At 36.3% G+C, this 27,197-nt stretch overlaps 12 protein-coding genes across 12 annotated transcripts; 8 read left to right on the forward strand and 4 right to left on the reverse strand. All coding sequences in view use genetic code 12, as the record gives it.

The window, feature by feature from the left end:
* Positions 1-2,534: 2,534 nt before the first annotated feature.
* PVL30_005506 (uncharacterized protein) lies at positions 2,535-3,893 on the forward strand (the record flags this gene model as incomplete). Its single annotated transcript, XM_001523910.2, has 1 exon — positions 2,535-3,893. One exon carries the CDS (start codon positions 2,535-2,537, stop codon positions 3,891-3,893), a length of 1,359 nt encoding a protein of 452 aa, XP_001523960.2.
* An 849-nt stretch (positions 3,894-4,742) lies between these two features.
* Positions 4,743-9,773, forward strand: CHC1 (Clathrin heavy chain; the record flags this gene model as incomplete). Its single annotated transcript, XM_001523911.2, has 1 exon — positions 4,743-9,773. One exon carries the CDS (start codon positions 4,743-4,745, stop codon positions 9,771-9,773), a length of 5,031 nt encoding a protein of 1,676 aa, XP_001523961.2.
* A 449-nt stretch (positions 9,774-10,222) lies between these two features.
* PVL30_005508 (uncharacterized protein) lies at positions 10,223-10,528 on the reverse strand (the record flags this gene model as incomplete). Its single annotated transcript, XM_061119691.1, has 1 exon — positions 10,223-10,528. The coding sequence occupies one exon, from the start codon at positions 10,526-10,528 to the stop codon at positions 10,223-10,225; it is 306 nt and encodes a 101-aa protein (XP_060975674.1).
* Positions 10,529-10,839: 311 nt separating this feature from the next.
* On the forward strand, positions 10,840-13,836 carry PVL30_005509 (uncharacterized protein; the record flags this gene model as incomplete). The annotated part of the gene is made up of 1 exon (XM_001523912.2): positions 10,840-13,836. The coding sequence occupies one exon, from the start codon at positions 10,840-10,842 to the stop codon at positions 13,834-13,836; it is 2,997 nt and encodes a 998-aa protein (XP_001523962.2).
* Positions 13,837-13,951: 115 nt separating this feature from the next.
* LPE10 (mitochondrial inner membrane magnesium transporter lpe10) lies at positions 13,952-14,836 on the reverse strand (the record flags this gene model as incomplete). Its single annotated transcript, XM_001523913.2, has 1 exon — positions 13,952-14,836. The coding sequence occupies one exon, from the start codon at positions 14,834-14,836 to the stop codon at positions 13,952-13,954; it is 885 nt and encodes a 294-aa protein (XP_001523963.2).
* Positions 14,837-14,954: 118 nt separating this feature from the next.
* PVL30_005511 (uncharacterized protein) lies at positions 14,955-15,326 on the forward strand (the record flags this gene model as incomplete). Its single annotated transcript, XM_061119692.1, has 1 exon — positions 14,955-15,326. One exon carries the CDS (start codon positions 14,955-14,957, stop codon positions 15,324-15,326), a length of 372 nt encoding a protein of 123 aa, XP_060975675.1.
* A 394-nt stretch (positions 15,327-15,720) lies between these two features.
* Positions 15,721-17,346, forward strand: PVL30_005512 (uncharacterized protein; the record flags this gene model as incomplete). Its single annotated transcript, XM_001523914.1, has 1 exon — positions 15,721-17,346. The coding sequence occupies one exon, from the start codon at positions 15,721-15,723 to the stop codon at positions 17,344-17,346; it is 1,626 nt and encodes a 541-aa protein (XP_001523964.2).
* Positions 17,347-17,740: 394 nt separating this feature from the next.
* SWD3 (WD domain protein) lies at positions 17,741-19,069 on the reverse strand (the record flags this gene model as incomplete). Its single annotated transcript, XM_001523916.2, has 1 exon — positions 17,741-19,069. The coding sequence occupies one exon, from the start codon at positions 19,067-19,069 to the stop codon at positions 17,741-17,743; it is 1,329 nt and encodes a 442-aa protein (XP_001523966.2).
* A 680-nt stretch (positions 19,070-19,749) lies between these two features.
* Positions 19,750-20,319, forward strand: VPS68 (Vacuolar protein sorting-associated protein 68; the record flags this gene model as incomplete). Its single annotated transcript, XM_001523917.1, has 1 exon — positions 19,750-20,319. One exon carries the CDS (start codon positions 19,750-19,752, stop codon positions 20,317-20,319), a length of 570 nt encoding a protein of 189 aa, XP_001523967.2.
* Positions 20,320-20,780: 461 nt separating this feature from the next.
* On the reverse strand, positions 20,781-21,983 carry MCK1 (protein kinase mck1; the record flags this gene model as incomplete). The annotated part of the gene is made up of 1 exon (XM_001523918.2): positions 20,781-21,983. One exon carries the CDS (start codon positions 21,981-21,983, stop codon positions 20,781-20,783), a length of 1,203 nt encoding a protein of 400 aa, XP_001523968.2.
* Positions 21,984-24,322: 2,339 nt separating this feature from the next.
* PVL30_005516 (uncharacterized protein) lies at positions 24,323-25,099 on the forward strand (the record flags this gene model as incomplete). The annotated part of the gene is made up of 1 exon (XM_001523919.2): positions 24,323-25,099. One exon carries the CDS (start codon positions 24,323-24,325, stop codon positions 25,097-25,099), a length of 777 nt encoding a protein of 258 aa, XP_001523969.2.
* Positions 25,100-25,876: 777 nt separating this feature from the next.
* RPL25 (60S ribosomal protein L25) lies at positions 25,877-26,976 on the forward strand (the record flags this gene model as incomplete). Its single annotated transcript, XM_001523920.1, has 2 exons — positions 25,877-25,883; positions 26,555-26,976. 2 exons carry the CDS (start codon positions 25,877-25,879, stop codon positions 26,974-26,976), a joined length of 429 nt encoding a protein of 142 aa, XP_001523970.1.
* Positions 26,977-27,197: the final 221 nt, after the last annotated feature.

Raw genomic sequence — 27,197 nt, forward strand, 5'->3', positions numbered from 1 at the left:
TAGTGTACCTTCTCGCGTATGTGTATGTGTAGGTATATATGTATTCGTTTCCTTTCTTCCTTCTTTCTTTCTTTCTTTCTTTCTGTAGTTGTTTGTTTGTTTTCAACTGAAATCTCCAGAATCTGTTTCTACTTATTACTTTGCAAATAAGAAACAAAGATCTATTATAAAATTATCTGTCCTTTGTTCCTTTTTTTTTCTTTTTTTCTTTTTTTTTTACTTTTCTTGATTTTAAAGAAATTTGTGAAGTTTGATTTTTTGTTTACTTTATTTTTTTTTCTTTTTTTTCTTTTCTTAATTTTTTTTTTTTTTTAATTCAACTCTCCACCTCTAAGCCAGTTACCGCGTAGGTGACTGTGTGAGTATGTGTAAGTAAATAAATGGGTTTGCTGAGACTCAAAGCGGAAATGTAGAGAATGAAAAGTAAAGTAAAGCTCTTTGGCTGAGTATTGTTCTATTTGACGATGGCCAATGGTTGAGTGTAGGTCCAAGCACAAATTCTTTTATACAAATCTTACTTCGAGGAGCGTCTTTGTCTTTGTCTTTGCTTTGTGTTACAGTTCCAGTTACAGTTCCAGTTACAGTTCTAGTTCCAGTTCCACTATCACTTCCAATTGCTGTGCTGTACTGTGCTGTACTGTGCTGTGAAGTCTAGATGGGAATGATGAGAATGTAGAGTTTTTTTTTTTTGCCCCTTCTATATTATAGCAGATTAGAGAGAGTTAGAAAGCAATTAGTCGGAGATGATATTGGGCTGGCAGATGAATTGAGTTGAATATTTTGTCATAGCTTTTCTCTTTGTGTGTGAATCTATGTTCTGTTTAACAAAACACCTACTAATAAAAATTGCACCTTCCTCTTATTCTTTTTTTAATGGATCTTAGTACCCGAAGAAGATGTAGGAGATGCACAAAATCTCTAAGTTTTAACCAAAATAGATTTTGAACAGGTCGTTATGTGTCTTGTATGGTATTTGGAACTCAATGCTTTAACTACTATTACAACCACAAATGCTGCTTCTTGGAGATGCACCCATAAGTCCGTCTTTTTTTTTTTTTTTTTGGTTATGAGCGTCCTAGAGATTTAGAAATATTATTATGTGGGCTCTTCGACTACTACTACAACAACAACAACAAAGAAAAGAAATAATTTTACTCGATCAAGCAATGCAAAAAATAATACAAGCAATATATGATAAAAATCGAAGGAAAGTTGAAGTAAAGCCAAATGAAAAGCTAGAGAAAACAAAATTGATGGAAATTTTAAAGGGTCGATTCAAATTATATATATCTATATATCTATATATATATATATATTTTTTTTTTTTTGACAATAAACACAAATGTAACGTGTCTTTTGTGCCACAGTGTGTAACTTTTGTGAAGCGCAAGGAAGGATTAAACATAATAGAATAGAAAATGCATTCTTTTCATAAATCTAAGTGAATGATTTTTTTTCTTACTGCCCAGTCTTTGACACGAAGTCACACGTCTTTCACATGATTTCTACATGGGGAGAAGGGGAGGGAGGGATTCAAAAATTCATTTTTTTTTTCTAGCCTAGTCTTGTTATTCATTTGTTTTTATTCGTTGTATGCATTTATAAAATTACGGAAGAAGAACCAATACAATCATACCTATCGGTTCTTCAAATCACTTGAAATTTTTGTTTTCATTTTTTTTGTGGGCTGACGGGGAAAATGGCCAATGGGCAATTGGTTGCTCAAGAAGAAAGTGGTAAAATGGAACAGGTAGACACAAGGGAATCACGAGGAAACAACGGAAAAGGAACTTTTTGTTGTAATGGCGAATCTTGATTCTTTAAGTTCCCATTTCTAGGGAGAATAGTGGTTTAGAAAAGGACATACCCTCATGCAGCCTTCAAGTAGAATTAGGCGGATTAAAAAAAAAAAATATCATTATAGTATATCCCAGTTTACAATGTCATTCTTGAAAAAGAAGGAATGTCCTTTTGTTCAACTTTCAATTTTCTCTCACTTTGCTGTGGATACTTTACCCTAAAAAAAAAAAAATTCTATTGTTCTTTTTTTCTTTCTTTTCTAACTCAGTTGACAGTTCGCTTATAAGGGATTGGCATGGGAAAAAGGGGCTATGTTCTTCGTCAGTGGTGAGATTAGTATTGACAGTAAGATGTACTTGATGGTTTTTTGTACTTCCTCTCCCCCCCGAAATCTAAACAAATATTTTCCTCTGTTTTCAAAGCACACGCGACTTACACAAAACCAGAAAAGGGTATATTGTTGACGGCATAGAAGCTTAACTGTCCATTTTCTGTTTCTTATTTTTTGTTTTTTCTGTTTCTTACTTTTTTTTTCGCTAGAGACACGTGCTCTTGTCGCAGAGCTAAAATTGGGAGTGCGACGTACTTATTTTTGCGACAAATACTGCAAATGTGGAGGTGAAGATAAAGGAGGAAAATAGCGGGGGTTTTTTTTTCCAAGGAGATGTTTTTAGCAAACAAAGTGGCAAGAGTTACAAGAAAACACTCTTGCTTTGTCTCAACAATATGGAAATATGGATAATGTCTACACTGCATTATCCGCCACATTGATAGCCAAAAAGAGGTTTGTAGTATCTTGCCAAGATAGTAACAGAGCTATCCAGCTGTTTATCGATGTTATAGTACGAAATAATGGATTCGAACTACCGCAAGACTATGTAGCAATCGATTTATTGCAACATCAAACAATTGCTCAAGTTGTTGAACAACTGACGTATATTTCAGAAGTTGATAATAAGCTTTATTTTAAGAACATCATTATATGGCAGAATTTACAGCGGACACCAATTGAGTTTCAAAAACAGTTGTACAAATTGATTCTTCAAATTGACAACTATGAAATGAAGAAAGCTGAAATGATTGAAAATTTCCCTGCTAGTATCACCATTGATAAAGAAAATTTTCAGCAAGTCTATAAGCCACAACTATTCACAATTGTGCCGTTTTTGGAATTTGAACTCTTTGATGAGAAATTGTACATTTATTTAAAGGAGAAGTTTTGGCTCAGTATCAATTTCCCCACCATGGATCATGGATTCGCCACGAAAAACTCACCATCACCATCATCACCATCACCATCACCATCACCATCATCAACACCTCCACTTTCACCACCACCACCACAAATGCAAATCGATAAGCGGTTGTCGAACAATTACGAAACAACAATTGTCAAATTGCGAGAAGAATTAAAGTCTGTTTACATGTCACCCGACATCAAACGGTACGTCTATTCCCTAGTAGTGTTTGTACGATTCCATCGGCTTGCATCCTTGGCACCAAAGCTGGTTAGACTTCCAACAGCAGCCATTGACTACATACACGATCTATGCAAAACTTTGATTGTATGGGATGCAGAGTTTGCAAATAGTGCAAGAGACAGGAGAATGGTAGGAGTAGGTGAACAAGGCCAGGATCATGTATCATGTGAGCAAACAACGCATTTGAAAAGAAATTTGTTTGTTACTCCCAATTATGTCAAAATTGCATTTCGCAAAGTAGCATACTGGTTGGTTGATTGGGAATACAATAAGCAATTTGTACAGACTGATGATCTCGACAAAAAAGAAACAGAAGCAGAAAAAGAACTAGAAGCGGAAGGGGCCACAGAAACAGAAACGAAAACAGGAAGAGCACCAGGAAATGGAAAAATAGATGAACAATCCCAATCAGAGATTTTAAAGGATCAACAGGAACTTGAAAATAAACGATTAGAGATAAGCATGCTCACTGGCGATTGGTACGGTAGTGAATATTACTATGTAAATGAGTATTTAAAAACTCAAAAGAATGAAAGGGACTACGAAAGTCCTATTGGGTACACGAACAAGATTGTGGAGGAATGTATAGAGTCGGTACGACCGCCATTGTAAATAATGAATTTATAGGAAATATGTATATCTAGTAGTGTCCAAAACGACCAAAGAAAGACAAAAAAATAATATAGATATACATATATATATATATATTTTTGAGAAATCACGATCCGGCAAGGAATGGATATGGTATTGTTATTAGTAGCAAGTTAATTAAGCAGTGTCGTGTGCGGTGTCCTAAAAAATAGAAATAAAATGACGTCGGCAGAAGTGGACATAAAAAGAAAAAAAAAAAAGGGGGGGGGGGAGGTTAAAGAAAGTTGGTAGTACTGTCTAATTATTCTGTGTGCGAATCTCTGTTTCGTCCTCTTTTTCTTTAGCATTATTCTTAAACTGTTCTCTCAGTAATCTCTCTCTCTGTTGTTCATTGTTCATTTTTACTAATTTTCAACAACCGAAAAAAAGTGGAGGCCAATTTATATTAGCTGCTAATTGATCCTCCAACAACATACATTCAAAACTCACAAACCACCAACTATAACAAACCAAACCCTACAAAATCATTCATATACTGAAACATACACATTGAGGTAAAAAAGGAAAAAAAACAAACAAACAAACAAACAAACAAACAAAAAATAAAAGATAATTGAGACAATTTGAGAAAGCAAAACAGAATCAGAAAAAACCATACAATTAAAAACAAACCGAAAGAGAACTAAACCTAGCTTGAAGTTTTCTTTTTCTTTTTTTTTTTTTTTCGATTGTTGTGTCTACATTTGCCTTTTTATAATCTTTTATTTCCCATTTCTCCTTCTTTTTTTATAATTGATCAATATATTTTGGACGATACCTATTACTTGTGTCACAATTAAAATATTTAAAGCTTAAAAACCATTACCACAGATGTCGGATATTCCAATTGATTTCACGGAGTTGGCGCAACTCACGCTGTTGGGCATATCCGCTTCATCATTGGACTTTAAATCAACCACATTAGAGTCTGACCGCTACGTATGTTGTCGTGAGCAAGGTCCTCAAGGTAACACTGTTGCTATTGTTGATTTGCAGAACAACAATGAGGTTACAAGGAAAAACATGACTGCCGATAATGCCATCATGCACCCAACTGAGAATGTCATTAGTTTGCGAGCTAATGGTACCACGTTGCAGATTTTCAATTTAGGCACTAAGCAAAGATTGAAAGCCCACACTATGAACGAACCAGTGATATATTGGAAATGGCTAGATAACAAACATTTGGGGTTGGTCACTCAATCACTGATTTATTTCTGGAACGTGTTTGATGGTACCAATGATGGACCATCGAAATTGACAGATAGACACCATTCATTGAACAATGCACAAATCATCAACTTTGTTGCTGAACCAGACTTGAACTGGTTTGCAGTCACTGGTATTGCCCAAGAAGATGGAAGAATTGCTGGTCACATTCAATTGTACTCGAAATCAAGAAATGTGTCCCAAGCAATTGAAGGCCACGTTTGTAAATTTGCTTCAATTACTTTGAGTGGCGCTTCACACCCAACTAAAGTGTTTTGTGTTGGTAATAAGAATGCTCAGGGCCAAGGTAACATGCATATTATTGAAATTGATCATGTTGATGGTAACCCACCCTTTCAAAAGAAGCAAGTTGACATCTTTTTCCCACCGGATGCTTCAAATGATTTCCCAATCAGTTTGCAAGCTTCCAACAAGTATGGAATCATTTATATTTTGACCAAGTATGGTTTCATTCATTTGTATGACATGGAAACTGGTGCGAACTTGTTTGTCAATAGAATCACTGCCGACCCAGTGTTTACAGCGACAAGCTACAATAACGGAACTGGTATCCTCACCGTGAACAAGTCTGGCCAAGTCTTGAGCGTTGAAGTTAGCAGAGAAAAGATCATACCATATGTATTGGAAAAATTGTCCAATGTTCCCTTGGCATTGGCCTTGTCTTCGCGTGGAGGTTTCCCAGGTGCAGAAAACTTGTTTACTCAACAATTTCAAAATTACCTTAACCAAGGTGACTACACCAATGCTGCCAAAGTTGCAGCATCTTCTGAGCAATTGCGAACTCAAGACACCATCAATAAATTGAAGCATATCACTCCACAACCTGGTCAAATCTCCCCAATATTGCAATATTTTTCAACCTTGTTGGATCGTGGAACTTTGAATAAGTATGAGTCTATTGAGTTGGCCAAACCGGTATTGCAACAAGACCGTAAACCATTGTTTGAAAAATGGTTAAAAGAGGACAAGTTGACTTCGTCAGAAGAGTTGGGTGATATCGTCAAATCATACAATGACACAACTTTGGCGTTGGCTGTGTACATTAGAGCCAATGTCAACATTAAAGTTGTCTCTTGTTTGGCCGAGTTGGGTCAATTTGATAAGATTGTTCCATACTGTGAAAAAGTTGGTTACAATCCAGATTTCACCAACTTGATCCAAAACTTGGTGAGAGTTAACCCTGATAAGGCTAGCGAGTTTGCCACTTCATTATTGGCCAGTCCTGCAACAGATTCCAAATTGAATGTCGAACAGATTGCCGATTTGTTCTTTTCTCAGAATTATATTCAGCAAGGAACTGCATTCTTGTTGGATGCATTGAAAAATGACTCACCTTCTGAGGGTCATTTGCAAACTAAAGTGTTGGAAATCAACTTGTTGCATGCTCCACAAGTGGCTGATGCAATTTTGGGTAACCAAATGTTCAGTCACTATGACAAACCAACTATTGGTAAGTTATGTGAGAAATCTGGTTTGTTCCAAAGAGCTTTGGAGCATTACGATGACCTCAAGGATATCAAGAGAGTTATTGTTCATACCAATGTCTTACCTAGTGACTGGCTAGTTTCTTATTTTGGTCAGTTGAATGTCGATCAATCAATCGCATGTCTCAAGGAGTTGTTTAGCCACAACTTGCAACAAAACTTGCAAGTAATTATCCAAGTTGCCACCAAATATTCTGACTTGATTGGTCCTCAAAAGTTGATTAAATTATTTGAGGAATACAAATGTAGCGAAGGGTTGTATTATTATTTGAGCTCAATCGTGAATCTTACCCAAGACTCAGATGTTGTGTTCAAATATATCCAAGCTGCTGCTAGAATTGGCCAGACAAAGGAAATTGAAAGAGTTGTTAGAGACAATAATGTTTACAATGGTGAGAAAGTGAAAAACTTTTTGAAAGAATTCAAATTGGAAGATCAATTGCCATTGGTGATTGTGTGTGACAGATTCAACTTTGTACATGATTTGATCTTGTACTTGTACAAGAACCAATACTTTAAGTTTATTGAAGTATATGTCCAATCAGTCAATCCTTCAAACACTCCACAAGTTATTGCTGGTTTGTTAGATGTAGACTGTGATGAAGCAGTTATTAAGAACTTGTTGATGTCAGTGCTTGGAAGAGTCCCTATCAAGACATTGGTTGAGGAAGTTGAAAAGAGAAACAGATTAAAGATTTTGTTGCCATATTTGGAAAAAACATTGGAGGGTGGCTCCAATGACCAAGAAGTTTACAATGCGTTGGCCAAGATCTATATCGACTCCAACAACTCACCAGAGAAATTCTTGCAAGAAAACAACAACTACGATACTTTAGTTGTTGGTAAGTATTGTGAAAAGAGAGACCCATACTTGGCGTACATTTCATATTCAAAAGGTGGCAATGATGATGAGTTGATCAACATTACTAATGAAAACAAGATGTACAAATACCAAGCTCGTTATTTGTTGCAAAAATCAGATCTTGATTTGTGGAACAAAGTACTTGGCTCTGATAACATCCACAGAAGACAATTGGTAGACCAAGTTATCTCAACCGGTATCCCAGAGTTGGACGACCCAGAACCAATCTCCATTACAGTCAAGGCGTTTATGGAGAATGATTTGCCCGAAGAGTTGATGGAGTTGCTTGAAAAAATTATTTTGGAACCATCTGCATTTAGTGAAAATGCTTCATTGCAAGGCTTGATGATCTTGACTGCAATTAAAGCTGACTCTTCAAAGGTTTCCGGATACATTGAGAAGTTGGACAAGTTTGATCCTCAAGAGATTGCACCTTTGTGTATCGATAATGGCTTAAACGAAGAAGCATTTGAGGTGTATGACAAGTTTGAATTGAGATCAGAAGCTATGAATGTTTTGGTTGAGAGCATTGTTTCTTTAGACAGAGCTGAGCAATATGCTGAGAAATATGATACACCAGAATTGTGGTATCAATTGGGTACTGCTCAATTAGATGGTTTAAGAATCCCTGAAGCAATCGACTCATACATCAAGTCTAAGAATCCCGAGAATTTCGAACAAGTCATTGATATTGCCGAGCATGCAGGCAAGGAGGAAGAATTACTTCCATACTTGGAGATGGCTAGAGAGACATTGAGAGAACCTGTTATTGATGGTGCTATCATCAATGCATATGCTACTTTGGATAGATTAAGAGACATGGAAAGTTTTGTTGGTGGATCAAACGTTGCTGATTTGGAAACCATTGGTGACAAGTTGTTTGAAGCCAAAAACTACAAGGGAGCCAAGATTTTGTATTCGAATGTTTCTAAATATTCTAAATTGGCAACTACTCTTGTTTACTTGGAAGATTACCAAGGTGCAGTCGATTGTGCTAGAAAAGCATCAAACATTAGTGTTTGGAAACAGGTCAATAATGCCTGTATCGAGAACAAAGAATTTAGATTGGCTCAAATTTGTGGTTTGAACTTGATTGTCGATGCTGAGGAATTACCCGAGCTTGTAAAGACTTATGAATACAACGGTTATTTCAATGAGTTAATTTCATTGTTTGAAAGTGGTTTAGGTTTGGAGAGAGCACATATGGGTATGTTTACCGAATTGGCGATCTTGTACGCCAAGTATACACCCGAGAAAGTGATGGAGCACTTGAAGTTGTTCTGGTCAAGAATCAATATCCCCAAGGTATTGACTGCGTGCGAAGATGCGCACTTGTACCCAGAGTTGATATTTTTGTACTGTCATTATGAAGAGTGGGACAATGCTGCATTAACTATGATTGAAAAATCAGAAGTTGCATTTGACCATTCTTCATTCAAGGAAATCATCGTTAAAGCTCCAAACTTGGAAATTTACTATAAGGCCATCCAATTCTACTTGAATGAGAATCCATCCTTGTTGGTTGACTTGTTGTCTGTGTTGACGCCAAAATTGGATTTGCCAAGAGTTGTGAGAATGTTTATCAAGAGTGACAACTTACCAATGATTAAGCCTTTCCTTATCTCTGTTTTGGACAAAAACAATAGTGTCGTTAACTCAGCATACCATGATTTGCTTATTGAAGAAGAAGATTACAAGTCACTCCGCTCTTCTATTGAGCATGAGTCAAACAATAGATTTAACAAATTAGATCTTGCTGAAAGGTTAGAGAAACATGATTTGATCTTTTTTAGACAAATTGCCGCCACTCTTTATGCCAAAGAGAAAAAATACAACAAGGCCATCTCTATTCTCAAAGCTGATAAGTTGTGGTCGGACTTGTTGAAAGTTGTTGCCATTTCGAAATCGCCAAAGATTGCTCGTGATATACTCGACTATTTTGTTGAAACTGGTAACCACGAATGTTTTGTTGCTCTTTTGTACACCTCATACGAATACATCTCTCACGACTATGTGATGGAAGTATCATGGTTACACAACTTGAGCAATTTCATTAAGCCATACGAGATTTCCATCGCTTATGAGAACCAAAAGAAGTTGAATGAGTTGTATGTTGATTTGAAAAAGAGACAAGATGCTGAAAAAGGTGACGAGGAGTCGAGCAAAAATGGACAAGCTCCATTGATGCTTACCAACGGGCCAATGAGTTTCCAAAATACAGGACTTCTGTCTGCACCATCCTTGGGTTTCCAACCAACTGGAACAGGATTTGGTAACGCATTTTAGATTGTGAGGGCAGTGAGTCAGAGTGCGAATAAAAAGGACGAGATTGATTATAAAGTAATATAAGGAATTTTAACATTAGATTCTCTTTGTTTTTTGTTTTTGTTTTTGTTTTTTGTTTTTTTTTTGTAGTTTGAGTTTTGTACATTTACTAAATTGATTAATTAATTGATTAAATTGTTAAACTATTTGAACTAAAGAAAAGGGAGAGAAGAGACATATTTGTGATAGTGTACCAAGACATGTGTGGTTCAGGGCACTATAATCATTCTTTATTTGATTAATGTCTTCTTTTCTTTGGCCGAAAGCTTCACCTTTACACAAAAGAACGTTTTGTATTTCCAAGTTGTAATATAACTTTAAGCAGCCCAGAACCCTCTTTATTTTCCTTCCTTTTATGTATTGTCGAAAAGAAACAACCGATTCCAAAAAAAAAAACTCTTTATTTTGAGTTACGTAGGGTTAAAGAAATGTGCAATGGAAGGATCGAAGTAAGAATGTCTGATAATCGGAACTTCTTCAGCCACACCGCCAACGCCACCGACACCATTGAACTGTCCTTTTGTCAGCCGAGAAACATGTTGCTGTTGTTTCAATTTGTCGTAGAATCTTTCGCGTAAGTCGACTAAATCTCCAGTAGTTTTCTTTTCAACCAACGAGATATCATTGATCTCGCGCTCCATTAAACTTAGTTCATTTTTGACATCATTAAGACGTTGTAAGATTCGAAACCTCTCGATTTGAATATCCTGGAGCATCAATCATTTAATTAGCAAAGCTTCAATCCAATTTGTATGCATGTGTAGTGGAAAATATGAAAATATTTTTGAATATGAAGAAGTGAGAAGTCCAGAAATGTGGCATTCTATGAAGCCGCGCGAGTATCAAAGGTAGAGAGAGAAAGAGAGAGAGAGTGTGTGTGTGTCTGAGTGTGTCTGTGTGTGTGTATACTTCTGTGCACAAATAAAGCCACCACTTCTACATACTCCACTTTACAACCACATCTTCATTTTAATCACAGATTAAACCTATCGAAAGCCCGATAAGTATAAGTTGTGACCAAACAGATATGTCTGCTTTATTTGCAAATAGTTATTGGTCAGCAGATTATATTAGTGGATTAGATAGCCTTAAAGCTCAATCTGCAACTTCGATAAATCAGCTTCATGAATTTCGACGACTTGTTTTTAACTACCTCAAATTTCATTTCTCCAATAGCGAGTACCTTGACCAGTCTGTAAAGAACTTGTATTCTTCAGAGAGTCCCTTTTACAGTAAAGGAAATGAAAAGAATGAGCAATTGACTTTTACTTCATGCTACAAGTCATTTGTCGGTGCGATGGAGCAAGAATCTGTAACATATCAAATGCTAGCATCCAATATCGATAAACAAGTGCTTGAAGATTTGACTGCATATATCAAATATCATGAACCCAAAATCAATCGTGAAATTGATAGGCTTGATGAGTTGTATGAAAAATATCTCTCAATCATGAAACAAATTATGAAGTATAAACAGAAATATCAGGATCAAATACGTCTCAAGGAATTTGCTGAAAGCTCCAAAACTCCAACGAAAACGGGTCTAGGTTTGCAAGGGTTTGGAAATGGCGATACCCTGGCCACCAAAGAGGATACAGATTATAGTGATGATGAACTGTATGCAGATGATGACTCAGATATACTAGAGCAACAACAACAAGAACAGCAGCAGCAGCAGCGGGGACAACACAAGGATAAGCCAGCCTTCGACTTTCCTATGAAGATCGGGTCTGCTCAAATTGAAAATACAGAGGAGTTGCAAAAACTAATTTCTCATCTCATAGAAAAAACCCCCACTAGCAAACGAGGAGTGCCTCTTCCTGGATTCAAAAATGAAATGTTTGTTAGTGATTCTCTATGCGATGTTCTCACGCGATTACGAATAAAAGGGATGGGCCCTTCAAGACTGAATATTGAAAAATTTGGGCAAAGTTTAGCAGACTGGAAACTAATCACGCCGACTAATATATTCCTGCGAAAATTCAAAAGTGAGGGTGTATGGTTTGAGTGGTCAGATCTAGCCTACTCGACTGCAACATTGACGTCGACCGATTGCGAGATGTCGAAAGAGAATATTAAATCTGAAGAAAATTTTCCGAGAAGCACGACGGCAGCTGGGACACATCGACGTATGCTGCTGTCACAAATGGCGCATTCTTCTTTGTCCTTTTCTTCGCCTACTTCTTCTTCCTCTTCTTCATCAAAATTTGTGAAAGATATGTCTGAAACCACGGCCAAATTCAATGCAATGTTTTCCTCGATGAAAAATTCAATGCTAAAGACCAACCACGAAGAGTTGATAGTCGACTCTATTCAATCGTATAATGAAAATTTGCTTAAATTCTACGAGACTGAATACTTTCTACAAAAAGGATTGCTTGAATTTGCAGCATATTTAGAAAAGTTTGAGAAAAAGAAAAATCAAATTATGTATGATGGTTCTGTTAAGTTGCTGCAAATCGCTGCAAAATCATATGCAAGACAAACTGCAAATTTGGAAAGGTTGACAAAAACAACAACTCTGATGAATATAGTGGAAAATTATGAGCACGATTTCTTGTTGACATTTGAGAAATTTAAAACGGGATTGTATATGCCTATAACTCTTTCGCAGCAGGATAATTTTAAATTACTGAATCAATTTTTGCCTCAGAATTTGAAGTTTAGTTTTGATTTGTTCAGCGATATTCCATTGCAACCAACGGTGTTGCAAACCCAAGCTGAACCAATATTGCTCAGCACTGCATCAATCCCAATTTTATTATACAAGATTATCATGGTGCTTGAAAACAAGCCGATAAACAGTAACTCTGATGACAACAAGAGAAAGGAAGAAGGTGACGCTTTAGTTAGAACGGATCTACAAGAGCTCTGGTTACGCCCTATAGATTTTCAATTACAATGGAGAATCAAAGAGCAATTGACACAATTAATTGCTAATACTTTGTCAGTTAATCCCGAGGATCAAAATGATGTCGATGTTGATCTCAATGCCGTGAATTTAATAATTGAAGAGTTACTGAAGAGAAGCACAGCTGAGCTCGTTGCTTTTCTAAAGTCGTGGTTGTTGGAGATTAAGGATTCCATTATCCCTTTTATTGTCTATGAGTCAATAATAAAGGATTATGCTACGAGTGAAGATAGAAACGAAGCCAAGAACGTTAAGCACAGAACCGCTTTGAAAAAATTACTTTCTCTGATCCCCAGAAGTAATTTGGCTTCCTTGATTTACATTCTTGAACATATATGCAAAATATTTCAATTAAAAGCATTGGAAGGTTACGGTAAATTTGACGATTTGCCGACATCGTTGTCTGCAGAATCGAAGGAGCAAGAACAAATAGAGCATGTATCTGACAAGCTTAATCTGATGGAAATGGTTGCAGCAGTTCCGTTTATTCATTTGATCATGAGGCCTTCATCCTCAAAAGTGTCTGCTGGATTTAAGCCACCTTTAGCTATTTACAAAAAGCTCTTAACGGACTTATTGGACCTAGATGTTCGCTCAGATCTATTCAAAGTCTTGGTTGAAAACGAAAAAAAGTTTCGAGAGAAGAAAGCTAATGAAAAAATAGGAGGCTTGAGTGTAAAGAAAATTCATGTACAAGACTCAGTCACATCTGCTCCCAAGATTGATCTTAATGGGTCAACACTTTATGATGATGATGAACAACATTATGACGACAACAATGACAACAGCGAAGAATATAAAAACGGCAACGGCAATCTCAACGGTAACAGTAATAACAAAAATAACAAGAAGAATAGCGATATTGATGTTCCTGTTACTCCACAAAGGAAAGATCAAAGTACCTTGTCAAATCCTGAAATCAAGACGCCACGCCCATTAAGTGGAGGCTCATTTTCACTCAGGCCATTCAAAACTCGTTCAACACCAGCTCCTTCGCCCAATGCGTCACCAACTCGTCATTTAAGACAGGTTGATGAGGAAATTACTAGAGCCCAAAGTCCTAATAGTTCACTATTGGTTCCAAATCTCGATATCCAATTTGAAGGCAAATGACTGATTAAAGCCAAGAAGTATTTTTGCACAAGGAAAATCTATGATATATATATATATATGTATATGCATATAAGTATATGTATATGTATACATGTGTTGTATGATTAATATTTGGCTAAGAGCGTCTTTTGAAGTTTGACATTGTAACTTTTTCTACTTTCTTTAAATGTTTAATCGTTCCGGCAAATAAAACAACTAATGATACAGTTGCAACAACCACAATCAATTCAAATCCACCATCTGACTCCTCAATGAAGTTCTCCAAGTTCATTCCGTATAATGCAGCAAAATATAGAGCAATACCCATTGACAAGAGTCCTGTGGAAAATTTCAAACCCAAAAGCATCAACTCGTTTCTGTTGGAATCCAACACAATATTTATGATTTCCTCTGTTGTTTTAATTTGGGACCTCAAATTGCCCACTGTTTGTACAATTTCATCTGCATGTTTGTAATATGACTCTAATAACATCTCAATCTCGGCATGATTTGTCCCTGTTCGTGGATCAGTCAAATACAAAGCATTAAGTTCGTCATCTTTTTCTAATAGATCATCCAATAAATCTCTAATCAATGTCACTTTTTGCTCAAATGAAGCCAATTTCTTCAGTTGAATAAGCAAGTATCGAAGCTTGTACCTCTCAATGCTCTCATCCAATCCAAGCAAAACATTGCTAACGACTGTCTTGTGTACTTTCATTTCGGTAGTCAAGTTGGCTATGACGTGAATCAAAATTGCCTCCAAAGCACGAAATTCGTAAAACAATTCGCCTTCCTGGTGTGCAGAATCACTTTTGCATTTGAGTTTATCACCAAGTTCGCGCAAGAATTGTAGTTGGGACCTACTTTCATGTACTTTAACGGAGTTGGGATTTGTTGAGGCATTAGAATCGAATAATGTAACTTTATCTTTTTGAATCAACGCTCGAATATTGATTAAATTTAACATAATGCATTCATGTCTTGTGACCAAACTCGGTACAAGTTCTATGTTGTGCATCATCAACGAGGATGTTTTTGCCGCTGACGAATGTTTTGAAATTTTACGGAAATCTCGTGGAACAAGGTGATATTGCTTCATAAATTCTGATTTAGGGATATCCTTGGCGTGATGAACCATGTTCCCATTAGCGTCGAAAATTGTACATTTGATAAGCTCGTTGTCAGCGTACTTGGTCGACGAAAGAGTTTTGGAGATGAACAAATCATCAAACATGTCTGTTTGTTTGCGAAATTTAGATTGGTGTGAATGCTGCTGTGTGTTTGTGGCAAAAGAAGATTCAGCAGAAGAAGTAGACGATGATGATGGAGGAGGAGGAGGAGGTGGTGGTGGTGGCAGTGACGAAGAGGATGATGATGACGATGATGACGATGATGATGACGATGATGATGATGACGATGATGATGATGATGATGATGATGATGATGGAGAGGATACGGTGGATGTGGAGGACATTAATCGTCGCAGATCACCACACGCTTGTCGTTGAAATTGAAGTAGAGGTCGCATCCTATATCGCGGTACTATTCTGATAGACATTCGTTGCATTTCCCAGGAGTTTTTATTAAAAGTAATGAAAACAAAATTTGAGTAAAATTTAATACTGTGTTAGTAAATCTAGTAATGTGTAAAGAGTGTAGAAAGTGTTGAGATGATGTGATAAGATAAAAGTGGGTAAACCTCTAGTTAAGTTTGCATTGTTGTCGCAAATTCCGTTTGATTTTCTTTTTTACCTTGATTTTTAGTTTTTATTTTTTTTTATTTTTTTCGCAATCATTTTTTAATCTTTAATTCCGCAAGTTATACATAAATACTTCTCCTGGTGTTGTCTCTTGCACTTTCAAGCAATATCAAAATTACATTTCAATAATATTTTTTCCAAAATGAGAGTCAACTCTAGTAATGAACTAGAGGTATATGAAGAAGTTGGCCGTGGTGGGTTCGGTGTTGTATACCGCGGCATAATCAAATCCACTCTACAGGAAGTTGCCATAAAACAAATTGATCTCGAGCAAGACGCGACAGACTTGATCGAAATAAACAAGGAGATACAAATCATAAGTGAATGCCGATGTCCGCAAATCACTTCGTACTACGGATCATTTGTTAAAAACTACAAATTATGGGTAGTGATGGAGTATGTAGATGGCGGTTCCATTTTCGACCTTTTAAAAGCTGGTCCCATGGACGACGGGGAGGAATCAGCAATTGCCGTAATTGCTAGGGAGGTCTTGTTGGCCTTGGTATATTTACATGACCAGGGAAAAATTCATCGCGATTTAAAAAGTCAAAACATCATGTTGAACAAGCTTGGCAATGTAAAATTGACTGATTTTGGGGTAAGTGCTCAGTTAGGTTCCAACTTTTCCAAAAGAAACACTACGGTAGGGACGCCATATTGGATGGCACCTGAAGTGATTTTAAACTCAAAAGGTGGCCATAGTTTCAAAGCGGACGTCTGGTCCCTTGGGTGTTGTTGTTACGAAATGTACACTGGTAAACCTCCATTGCAAAGGTACCATGCTCCAATGAAGGCACTACGGTTGATCTCAAGATGTGAACAAAATGGAGACTTTATCAAGATGATTGCTTTAGATGAATTACGAATAAGTGATGAGTTTCGAAGTTTTTTAAACTGTTGTTTTATTGAAGACCCTGCGACTAGGTTCAGTGCTCGAAAGTTATTGAATCACCCTTTTGTCAATAGAAAAATACTCAATTCACAAAGACTAATGAAGAAACTTATAACGAAAAAACAATTGTGGAATCAACAACATCAAAACATTCAAAGACAAAACTTTTATGTTCCAACGCAAATGTATGATAATCAGAGACAATGGAGTGATGGAGAGATGGGAGCAACAGAGGGTAATGTACTTGGCAATGACAGAGTGAAGTTTGATATAAGTATGATCGAAGAAGAAGAAGAAAAAGAAGAAAAAGAAGAAAAAAAGCAACAGAAAAACCACGAAACCCAACAAGGCACAACTAGATCAAGGGCTTCCACTTCCCCGACCATACCAACGCCAACCACAACTCCTAATAGATTGCTGACTCCGAAAAAGGGATCAGTCTCATCAAGATACCAAGAGACATTTGAACGAGATATTTTAAGCAAATCATATCAAAAACTTATTCTGCGACAGTATTTCACTTCCCAAGAGCATTTTTTAGTCAAACAGTTAAACCAAAACATGGGTGCATTAGTCATAGAGAACAAAAACAAAATCCTACTTTTTCAGTACCTTCGAATTATGATCAAGGAACTCGCAAAAGATAAGAATGGTGTACTAGGATCAATGATCTTGCCTTCAAGTTTAAGAAACCATTATACGCGTGGTCGCTCATTATCAAACACCTCGGCAACGATTAACGCAGAAACTAATGGAACCGGTGCAAAAAACAGCCTAGAAAAGCAAAGTTTAAATGCATGGCCCAGCAAGTTTGATGAGATTGAACAAAGTTTGATGGACTCTTGGATAAAACGAATGAAGGAAGCTCATCAATGAAAATGAGCAAAAGAATAATAAAAAAAAACATTGATTAGTATATCGTTAGAATGTGTAGTGTACAATTAATTGAAAAAGAAAAGAAAAGAAAAGAAAGAAAAGAAAAGAAAAAAACTAATACATGTTTGTATAAAGAATTCTAACTCCTTTTCATTATTCATATAATTAAGTAGTTGCAATTGTGGAATAGCCATTCTCTCTACACTCATTATCATTATTGCCTTTATACTTATACTTTTATGTACTGAAGCTTAATCCAACATTAATCTTTGGAATATCTTAAGGTCTCTTGTTGTCGTGCTCGTCGTCATGCTTCAAACCATTGGGTACCAGATTTGCTTCGGCCAAAAGTAAATGTTTATTGTCAATTACCTCTCCATCGTGAATAATGTTGTCATTGTCCATTTTTTTGACCATCTTGTTTCTTCATTTCAAAGACGCTAACTACTCCATCCATATTACCAGTAACTAGTAATCTTCCTTCATCAAATATGTCCAAACTCAATATTGCCGATTCGGGACTCTTTTGTTGCCCATTCCCATTTTGTTCTTGATTCTCACAAATCTCATCTGCTTGTTTGTGATTTTCTGTTTCTTTCTCCGATACTTCCTTTTCAGTTTTTTCAGACTTTATATTATCAATCTTGTTATCTCTTGCCTCGTCTTTTGTATCATTAAAATCGCTTTCAGTAAAACTCCATACAATTTTCTTCAGTTTAATGTCCCAACAAAGAATACCATCGCAATCACTCCCACTAATGACAAGTCTCTTATCTCCATGAGTAACGAACCTCAGTTCACAGTTATATCGTTCACACACAGGGCTTGACATGCGTCCAGTGAATGTCTTGACAACTTTATTGTCCATATAATCCCATAAACGAACCATTCCATCTAACGAAGAGCTCAAAATATATTTCCCATTCGGAGAACTTTCAACATTTCCAATAGGGTAATTCTGTAACTCCTTACTAGATAATGACACTGTTGCTGTACCGTGGGTAGTTGCGTTTGTTGTTAGTGTCTTGAGACATTGATACAGCTCCAAATCAAATAGTCTAATTAGGCCATCATAGGACGCCGAAATGATTATCGAGTCATCTGGTGTTAATGCAAGACTCGAAATAGGGTCCGAATGTGCCGCAAGCGTAGTGAGGATTTTGCCAGAAATTATATCCCATATTGTGATAGTCTCATCAGCCGAGCCACTAATTAAAAGATTACCTTTAGAATTGAATTGGATGGTTGTCACGTAAAAGGTATGTTTTTTTAACACTTTGAGACATTGATATGAGGAATTTTTCATCGACGTTGTTGAAAAGTTAGAAGTAAACTTAAAGTTTGATGTAGATGAAGGGTTCACTGGTGGTTTATTAGATGTTGGGTTGAATGACCAAATTCGAATCGTTAAATCATCGGAACACGATGCTATAATTGTGGAGTTTATTGGCGAAAATCGAATATCTGAGATGCCCTTTGCGTGGCCCCGTAATTCAGTGATGAGTTCTCGAGTGTGCAAATTGTAAATCTTGATTATTTTTTGAGTAGATAATGCAATATACTTGCCATTGGGTGATATTCGAACAGCTGTTATAGGATTATGCCTTGGTTCCTTGAATGAGTAGAGATGGTTGTATAAGGAATGGGTTTGTGGTGACTGATCCTCCTCCACCTCCTCCTTTACCAGCTCCGATTGAGCTCCATCATGTAACAATACACCCATTAGGTACTAAAACAAACTGTCACTAACAAGATTTACAAATTGTTATCGATATTCGTATAAATTTTGCAATAGTATCGTAATGTTGTTTTTTTTTGTCAGTTGTGGCTATTGAAATTTCCAAAGGATATAGAAATACGCAAGTCCATTCTCTTTAAATTTCACAAAAGAAAAAGATTAAGAAGCAAATAAATCAAAAAGAAAAAAATAAAACAATAAATGGGTGAGCATTCCGAGCGATAAAGAAAACGAGAAACGGAGTGGAAGTGAGAGTTGTAGTGGAAGTTGTTTCACGAATAATCTAGAAGGCGTAATCACCAACAACAAAAGAGAAGACCAATTCTTACCATCACTTCAACAGTATCTCACCTCCATCTCAATAACACTTGGATACAACAGCAAGACAAAATTTATCTGGCAAAGATTACTACCAAAGTCAATTGCCATACCAAAATATAAAGCTAGTCCAAACTCAAAAAAAAGGGCAATCCTCAACACTGAAGTAATCAACTAGTTCAATCAAACAAACTACATTCTTTGCTTCTTCATTGAACACAATTCAAACTACTTTTCATTCCCTCTCTATCATTCTCTTCCACCCCTCCCACCCCCAATTTCTTGTTTTTCCCCGATACTTGGTATTAATTTCAACCAAGGAACAAAAGTATTAATATAAAAGAAAGATGAGTTCGCAACAGAATAATTTATTCAAGTTTTCCAACCTTCACCTTCATCTCCCCAAATCAGCCAAACTTCGCTCTGCTGGAATATACACTGCAGGTGCTTTATTCTCAATTGGGTTTTGGTCCTTAATTGATGCGCTGATCTATTCGAAAACAGTTAATGCGCTGGACGTCCATGTGACATTTGTTGATTGGATCCCTTTGATATGTTCTTCGTTGGGTATGCTTATTGTCAACTCCATTGAGAAGGGTAACCTTATGAATCGTGACTCAGATGGATTTGGAACTACTGGAGGACGTGGTGGCGGCGGGTTTGGTCTTGATGATGGGGGTAATTACGTATGGGCAGCAAGAATTATCTTGTTTTTAGGATTCAGCTTATTGGCTGGCGGCGTTGCTGGTAGCTTTATGGTTTTTATCCTCAAATATTTGATGAAACATTACAGCTTCCCCACTTTGGGTATGGGAGTTGCGAATATCGTATGCAATGGATGCGTTATGTTGAGTTGCATTATATTGTGGATTTCACAGAATATCGAGGATGAATATAGTTATAGCTTAGCTTTATAGTTGGAACAGGACTAAAGGAAAGAAAATGTTTGGAGAGCGTATTTATATACATTGATTGTATAAACAAGAAAGATTATACGAGAGAGAAATAAACAGGATTGAAATAAAAATTTCTTGCAGGTATTCATGATTTTAAGTGTATTGAAACTCTATAAAGATGTCGAAAAAATCTAGAAAAGTAATTCATATAATTGTAATGGAAAACAAGAACAAGAAAAACAACAGCAACAACAACAACAACAACAACAACAACAACAAGAAAAAGAAGAAGAAGAAGAAGAAGAAGAAGAAATGAATATGCAATGTGTAATTGGCAAATACAATAGCCTGGAAGATCGGCTCAATCAGGTCAATCAGATCAGTCGGGTCTGTGACTCATGGTTCATTGTTTATAACACATGATTGTGGGTTTGTTTTTTTTTTTTCTTTTTATTATTATTCTTTGGTTCATAACATCCAGCTCACGCGCTTATTTTCAACTCATCCTTGTATGAACCAAGCAACTCCAGTTCAAATTCAGTGAAGTTGAACAAACTCAAGTCCACTGGAGTGGTAGAGCCTCTAGGATACACCTTAAACTCAGGGCTTTTCAATTCATTAAAGAATGGATGTGCCATTACTCTTCTGGGACTTGCACGGGCTTCGGGGTCATATACCAATATTTTCATCAACAAATCTATAGCATCTGGTGGTGAGTTGCTGAAAATCTGTTTAAATCTTTCCTCTACAGTACAACTGAACAACTTTGTCGAGTACATATTTCCTCTATAGTTTGGATTGCTCTTGAAGAAAAACACTTTTGGTGGTGGTCCTAATAGTTTGGCAATTTCTTTCAATTGTGACTCGGGAGAAGATCCTTGGAAAATGGGTTTGCCCAAGAACATCTCCGCAACAACACATCCCAAGCCCCATATGTCAATTTTTGTTGTGTACAAAGAACACCCTACAATCAACTCTGGTGCTCTGTAGTACCTTGAACATATATAGCTGACACTTGGCTGGTTAACCTCGAGTTTCTTTGCTGAGCCAAAGTCACATATTTTCAATCTTATATTCGTTGGGTCAACCAATATGTTTGATGGCTTGATATCCCTATGACTTATACCAAATCCATGTAAATACAACATTGCTCTTGCAAGTTGGAATGTATATGCCTTCATGTGCGGGTAAGGAATAGTGTATTTCAGTTGTCGATAATACTTGATTTCAGATTGTAAATTTGATGGTAAGCATTCCATGACCAAGTTTTGGTAAATCTTGTTATCTGAAGAACTCTTCTTATCGAAAAAGAAACGCAAGCTGACAATATTGGGATGTTGAACCACGCGCAAAATCTCCAATTCTCTAGATTTGTACTCTGTTTGGGCTGGGACTCTTTTTATGGCAAATGGACCAATCCATTCGTCTCTTCCACCATTGCTGCTCACACCGTTATGTCCGTTGCTATTGCTCTGCTCCTGTTGCTCCTGTTGCTGTTGTTGCTGGTGGTGTCGGTGAGTGCTTGAAACATCAGTAGGTTCGTCATATCGTAATGCAGCTTCTACAACTGTTCCAAATGCTCCTTCTCCAATCTTCCTATATTCTCTAATAGTCATTCGACTTGATGTAGATGTCTTGTTGTTGACAACTTGTGGTAGCGTGTATTCATTCACTGACTGCGCCATGTTTGGTGTTGAAATAAACGGGGGATTTTTTTTATAAAATCAAAAATAAAGATAAAAGCGGGAGGGGAGTATGCGTCAATTGTTGAGATTCAGAGAAAACGTTGTAGTTATAAAAGAAAAAACAACAACTTCTTTTATGATGCGTTTTAATTGTGTTTAGCTGCAAAAAATGCCCTCAATCGTTCAAATTTCAAGTTTGGTGATTGAGTAGTAATTGTTATAAATTGTTTTTTTTTGATTTGTAGTTGATTATTTACGTGTGTCCGGTAACGTGTTTTTCCTCAATATAACTAGGTAGGGGTAGTGAGTGTGAGTGTGAGGGGAGGGGGGCGGAAGCAGAGAGATAGGAAGTTTGGTTTGGTTCCTGTGTCTAATCTCTAAATAGTTTCTAAAGCACTATTGAGTATTCTTAGTTAATTTAGTTGTAATTGACTAATGATAAAGTAAACAGCTCTAGTGCTAGTATAAATGGATGTTTTTCTGCGTCGTTGAATGTTGATTGTTGAATGTTGAATGTTGGTTGTTGGTTGTTGTTGTTATTTTTGGTAGTCTGTGGTATGTTACAAATATTATTTTTTTTTTGTTGTTTCTTTGATTTTGTTAATTATCGCCAACTGAGGCGTTGACCACCAATCCACTCAACACCGGTAATTTTATACTTCTTTCACACCTTTGTTATATATATATTATTCTTTTTTTTTTACTTCTTCCTTCTTCTTTTTTGCGCGCAACACTGCCACTGGATGGCGCCCTCCCCACCCCCTCTCCTCTCCTCCCCCCTTATATGACTACAGCGCAATTAAACTATAGTCACCAAGCAATAGAACTAGAGTTACGGAGATTGCTAGAATAATTCTTAGAGTGGAAATATACTCTTTTTCTTTAAGTGATATTCATTTGCAAATACTTTCTGCCTTTAGTTTGTTTCTCTTCTATTTTGTGTATATTATAATGATTATTTTTTTTCTATTTTTTTATTTTTTTATTTTTTTTTTCACTTCTTTTTTTCCCGCCCGCCCTTTTGTCTCCTTCGTGTATTTTCGTGTGGGTGGTGGTCATTCAAATTGCGGTCACGGGATTTCTAGGAAACGGAGTTATATTTTTTTTACTACTGGTGGTGATTCCCTAACCTTTCAGAGCTAAAAGTGTAGAGTTTTAGATTCATGTCTAATTATTCATATTGGTAGATATGAGGAAGAAAGGGGGGGTAGCAATCCAATGAAGAGCCTCAAATTCATACTTTCACAGAAATCCATTTGTGAATTTGATATTATGGCTATCAAATTTGGCGGGGGGGGGGGGGGGGGGGGTTGGAATTTTCATTGAATCTTTTCCCCAGCTCTCTTACTCTCTCAGCATGACTCTTTTGGTTACGCGCGGTTAAGGAGTCGCTGTTGTAAACAATATTCTCGGTAGATACGGCTTACACAACAACGCTCCATTACACGAAAGGAGTCAGCACAGCTAGACAATGTCGCACTTTTCATTAGTGTCGCGTTTATTATTGTCTCAAAATATAAAAATATATATTTCCGTTACATGGAATATCTCTTTTATCTCTAATATGTATGCAGCTGACATCTAGAGTCCACCATGTTTCACAACTACTTTTTGAAAAATAAAAAAAATGAAACATTAGCTTTAAATTGTTGGTTGAACAAAACATATCATCATTCTAAACTTTATGTCCACTATGTCCAAGTATTGTAGAGGAGACGAGTTGAGTGGATGCTGGAAACCGGTCATCGTTTTTGAGCAATTTTTTAATCAAAGAATGATGATATGTTTTGTTGATGAAGAAAAAAAAAAAAATTAGCCAATAAACGAGTAAAAGTACTTTACACTATACTAAACAAGGAATATTAGATTTAAGTACTAGGACAAACAAACAAACAAACAAACAAACAAACAAACAAACAAACAAACTAACTAACGAATCAAAAAGGGGAATGGAAAAATGAATAAAAAATCTGTACCTTTCTTTCCCAAACAGTAATACATTCTTATTCACCTTTATATTTTCCATTTCACCTTTATGGTTTGACCTATAGCATGTTGAATTTCGCAGCCAAGTAAGAGGTTGGTTAGAGACAAGTCTCTGGTAGCTGCAACATACTTTTTTTTTTCTCTCTCTTCCCCCCTTCTTATTTTTTTCCCATAGTTGTACGCGCCAAAAAACCAGTCTCTAGCATTTTTCGAATTGTGGAAGAGAAAGGAACAGCAGATGTCGAGCTAAGATACACACATACATATACCGGACTTAATATTCAATTTTATCACCACCAATACTAGATCTTTTATAAAGCACGGACCCAATCGTCTTATTGCCACTATTCACTATGTCCCTTTTAAAAAGAAGTCTTAACTTACTAAGTAAGAGCACCAGCTCTTTACTGTCGGTGCCTAGTATTTCAAAAACAATCATCAATCCAATTGCATTCAAACATTTTTCAACATCAACACCATTTTTCAGCCAACAAATCAATATTAATAACCAACAATCGACTGAAGAAAGCAGTCCATTTGCACACAAGCAAAACCAACAACAGCCTGTCGATGATGCTAAAACCGCAGAAGCAGCTCAAGCAGCTCTCGATGATGCCTTGCTAGATAAAATAGATCAACAAAAGCAACAAAAAATTAAAAAGGAAATCGTGGTGGACGAAAAAGTCGTTTCATGGAAACTATACGGCCGTTTCAATAGACACAACACTAGATGCACTTTGGTTGCCGTTGTCGAAGACCTCAATTTCATGAAAAACAATGAACATTTGTCTTATAACGATAAAGTCATCTACTATATGCAATTACCTCACAAGGTGAAATACGATGTCACAGCAGGTATGTTGGGTTTCAGAAAGACACAGAGACAAGAGTACGAGGCTGGTTTCCAAGTTGCGGCAAAGATGTTCAAAACAATCCAAGAAAGAAACTATATTGGCCCCAACGATAAAGTCGAATTGGTATTTACAAATTTCGGAAAGGGAAGACAAGCATTTGAAGCAGCATTATTGGGTAAAGAAGGTTCATTTTTAAGAAACAATATCGTGAGAATAGTGGAAAACACAACTCTCAAGTTTGGTGGTCACAGATCAAAGAAGGTACGTCGTTTGTAAATTGTTATTATCTACAACAAGATTCCTCCCCCTTTTTTTTTTTAATTTATACAACCCATGTTTACCGTAGTATTGAAAAGAAGAAGTATGAAAACAGCGAGCAACACATGAGATAAGAACAGGGCATACCAGAACGAAACATCACGAGACGAAACAAGACAAGATAAAACAGGACAAAACAAAAACATAGCAGAACAGGAGAGAGCAGAACCAGTGAAAGCATGGCACACTGCAATATACTTTAGATTGACACTGAACAAGAGGTCCACAAATCGCCTTTTTTCTTTTAAGATTTCAAACAAAACTTGTATATATATACCGGGGATCTAGAAAGAAATAAGCTAATCATAGTGATGATTTACTTGTTTAGGTCTCTATATCTAGTAAAGGAGGCGAGGAAGCAAAGTTTAGATTCATCTAATAGTATCTTTTAACTGTTTGCAGTCAATGATTTTGTAGTTATTGGTTTTACAACCTATAGTGGTATAAGACTATATCTTAACCCTAATATTTATTTTTTACACGTGACCTTAAAATCTCTAACTTTTCTTTTTCTCGTTTACTTTGAGGCTATTTTTTTTTTCAAATGTCGCGAACATTTGTCGTAAAGTTTGCAATAGCTTATGAGCGTTGTTAAGTGTCGCATTTCTGCCCTTTCCAATATGTGCACGCATCACCAGAGCGAAAAATAATTCCCATACTACTAGTTTGAAATTTTTTATACTCATTGAAGCTTTTCATAGTTGTATCAACACCTAATCATCAATAACATCTACAATGGCTCGTATGTTTGCGAATAATTTGTCATATATCATGATCAAGTTGCAAGAGACCACAGGGGAGAGGGATAGACATCATTGTCAAATTGAGCGGACATTTCTAGAAGATAACGTGAAATAGTGGACGATTAAGACATGCTAGAATGAACAAATAAAGAAATGAAGAAACTTAGAAATCAACAAGTGAATCATTAAACTCATGATTAGATCAACAAGTAGAATGAGCACTTGTGATGTTTTTAACGTCAATAGCTTTTTACTACAAGTATTGAAGGATAGAATGACTTGGTTTCTTTGAAATAGCACTTAATAAGTCAAGCAAGTTTTTTTTCTTTCCAAATTGACAATAGAGTCATTCATGCTTGTGATATAAGGCTACGTTCCCTAATTATGATCACTACTAGTGTTTGAAATGAGAAAAATGTCGTTGGACAGTACACCTCAACCTCATGTTTGGGTCTTTACTATGAAAGAAGAAGAAGAAGAAGAAGAAGAAGAAGAAGAAAAGAAAAACAACAGGAAAAGGAATTTCTTTAACATGCTTGCAAAGTAATTACACCAGTCTAGATCATGCTTCTTGTCCGTATTTTTCAATGTGTCTAACCCATATCTTGCAAACATTTTCAGTCTTTGAAAAATAAAATTATTTTCAATACTAACTTTCTAATTTTTTTAGCAAACACAAAAGCATCAGCTGCTAAGAAGGCTGCCTTGAAAGGTACCAACTCAAACAAGGTCACCAAGGTGAGAACCTCAACCACATTCAGATTGCCAAAGACTCTTAAATTGCAAAGATCACCAAAATACCAAAGAAAATCAGTACCACACTACAACAGACTCGATGCTTACAAAGTTATCGTTTCTCCAATTGCTACTGAGACCGCAATGAAGAAAGTCGAGGACTCAAACACCTTGGTTTTCCAAGTTGACATCAAGGCTAACAAGCACCAAATCAAGGCTGCTGCTAAGGAATTGTACGATGTCGATGTCGATTACGTCAACACTTTGATCAGACCAAACGGTACCAAGAAGGCTTTCTTGAGATTGACTGCTGACCACGATGCATTGGACATTGCTAACAAGATTGGTTACATTTAAATTTAGAATTCAGAGTTGAACTAATATTTTTTTTGTGTTGTTGATCATCTGTGTAAATCTTAATAAACCCCTTTTTCATTTGTAACGAAGATGATTTTGACATCTTTTTTTTTCTTTTTTCTCTATTTTCTTTTTTCTCTTTTGTCTGTTTTAAATTGATTTTTGAATTTGATTTTGTAGAGATATCTTCTGTTTAGCCTTGTAAATCAAAGAATTTGTTG

Source organism: Lodderomyces elongisporus, chromosome 8, assembly GCF_030384665.1.
Source record: "Lodderomyces elongisporus chromosome 8, complete sequence".
Lineage (NCBI taxonomy): Eukaryota > Fungi > Ascomycota > Pichiomycetes > Serinales > Debaryomycetaceae > Lodderomyces > Lodderomyces elongisporus.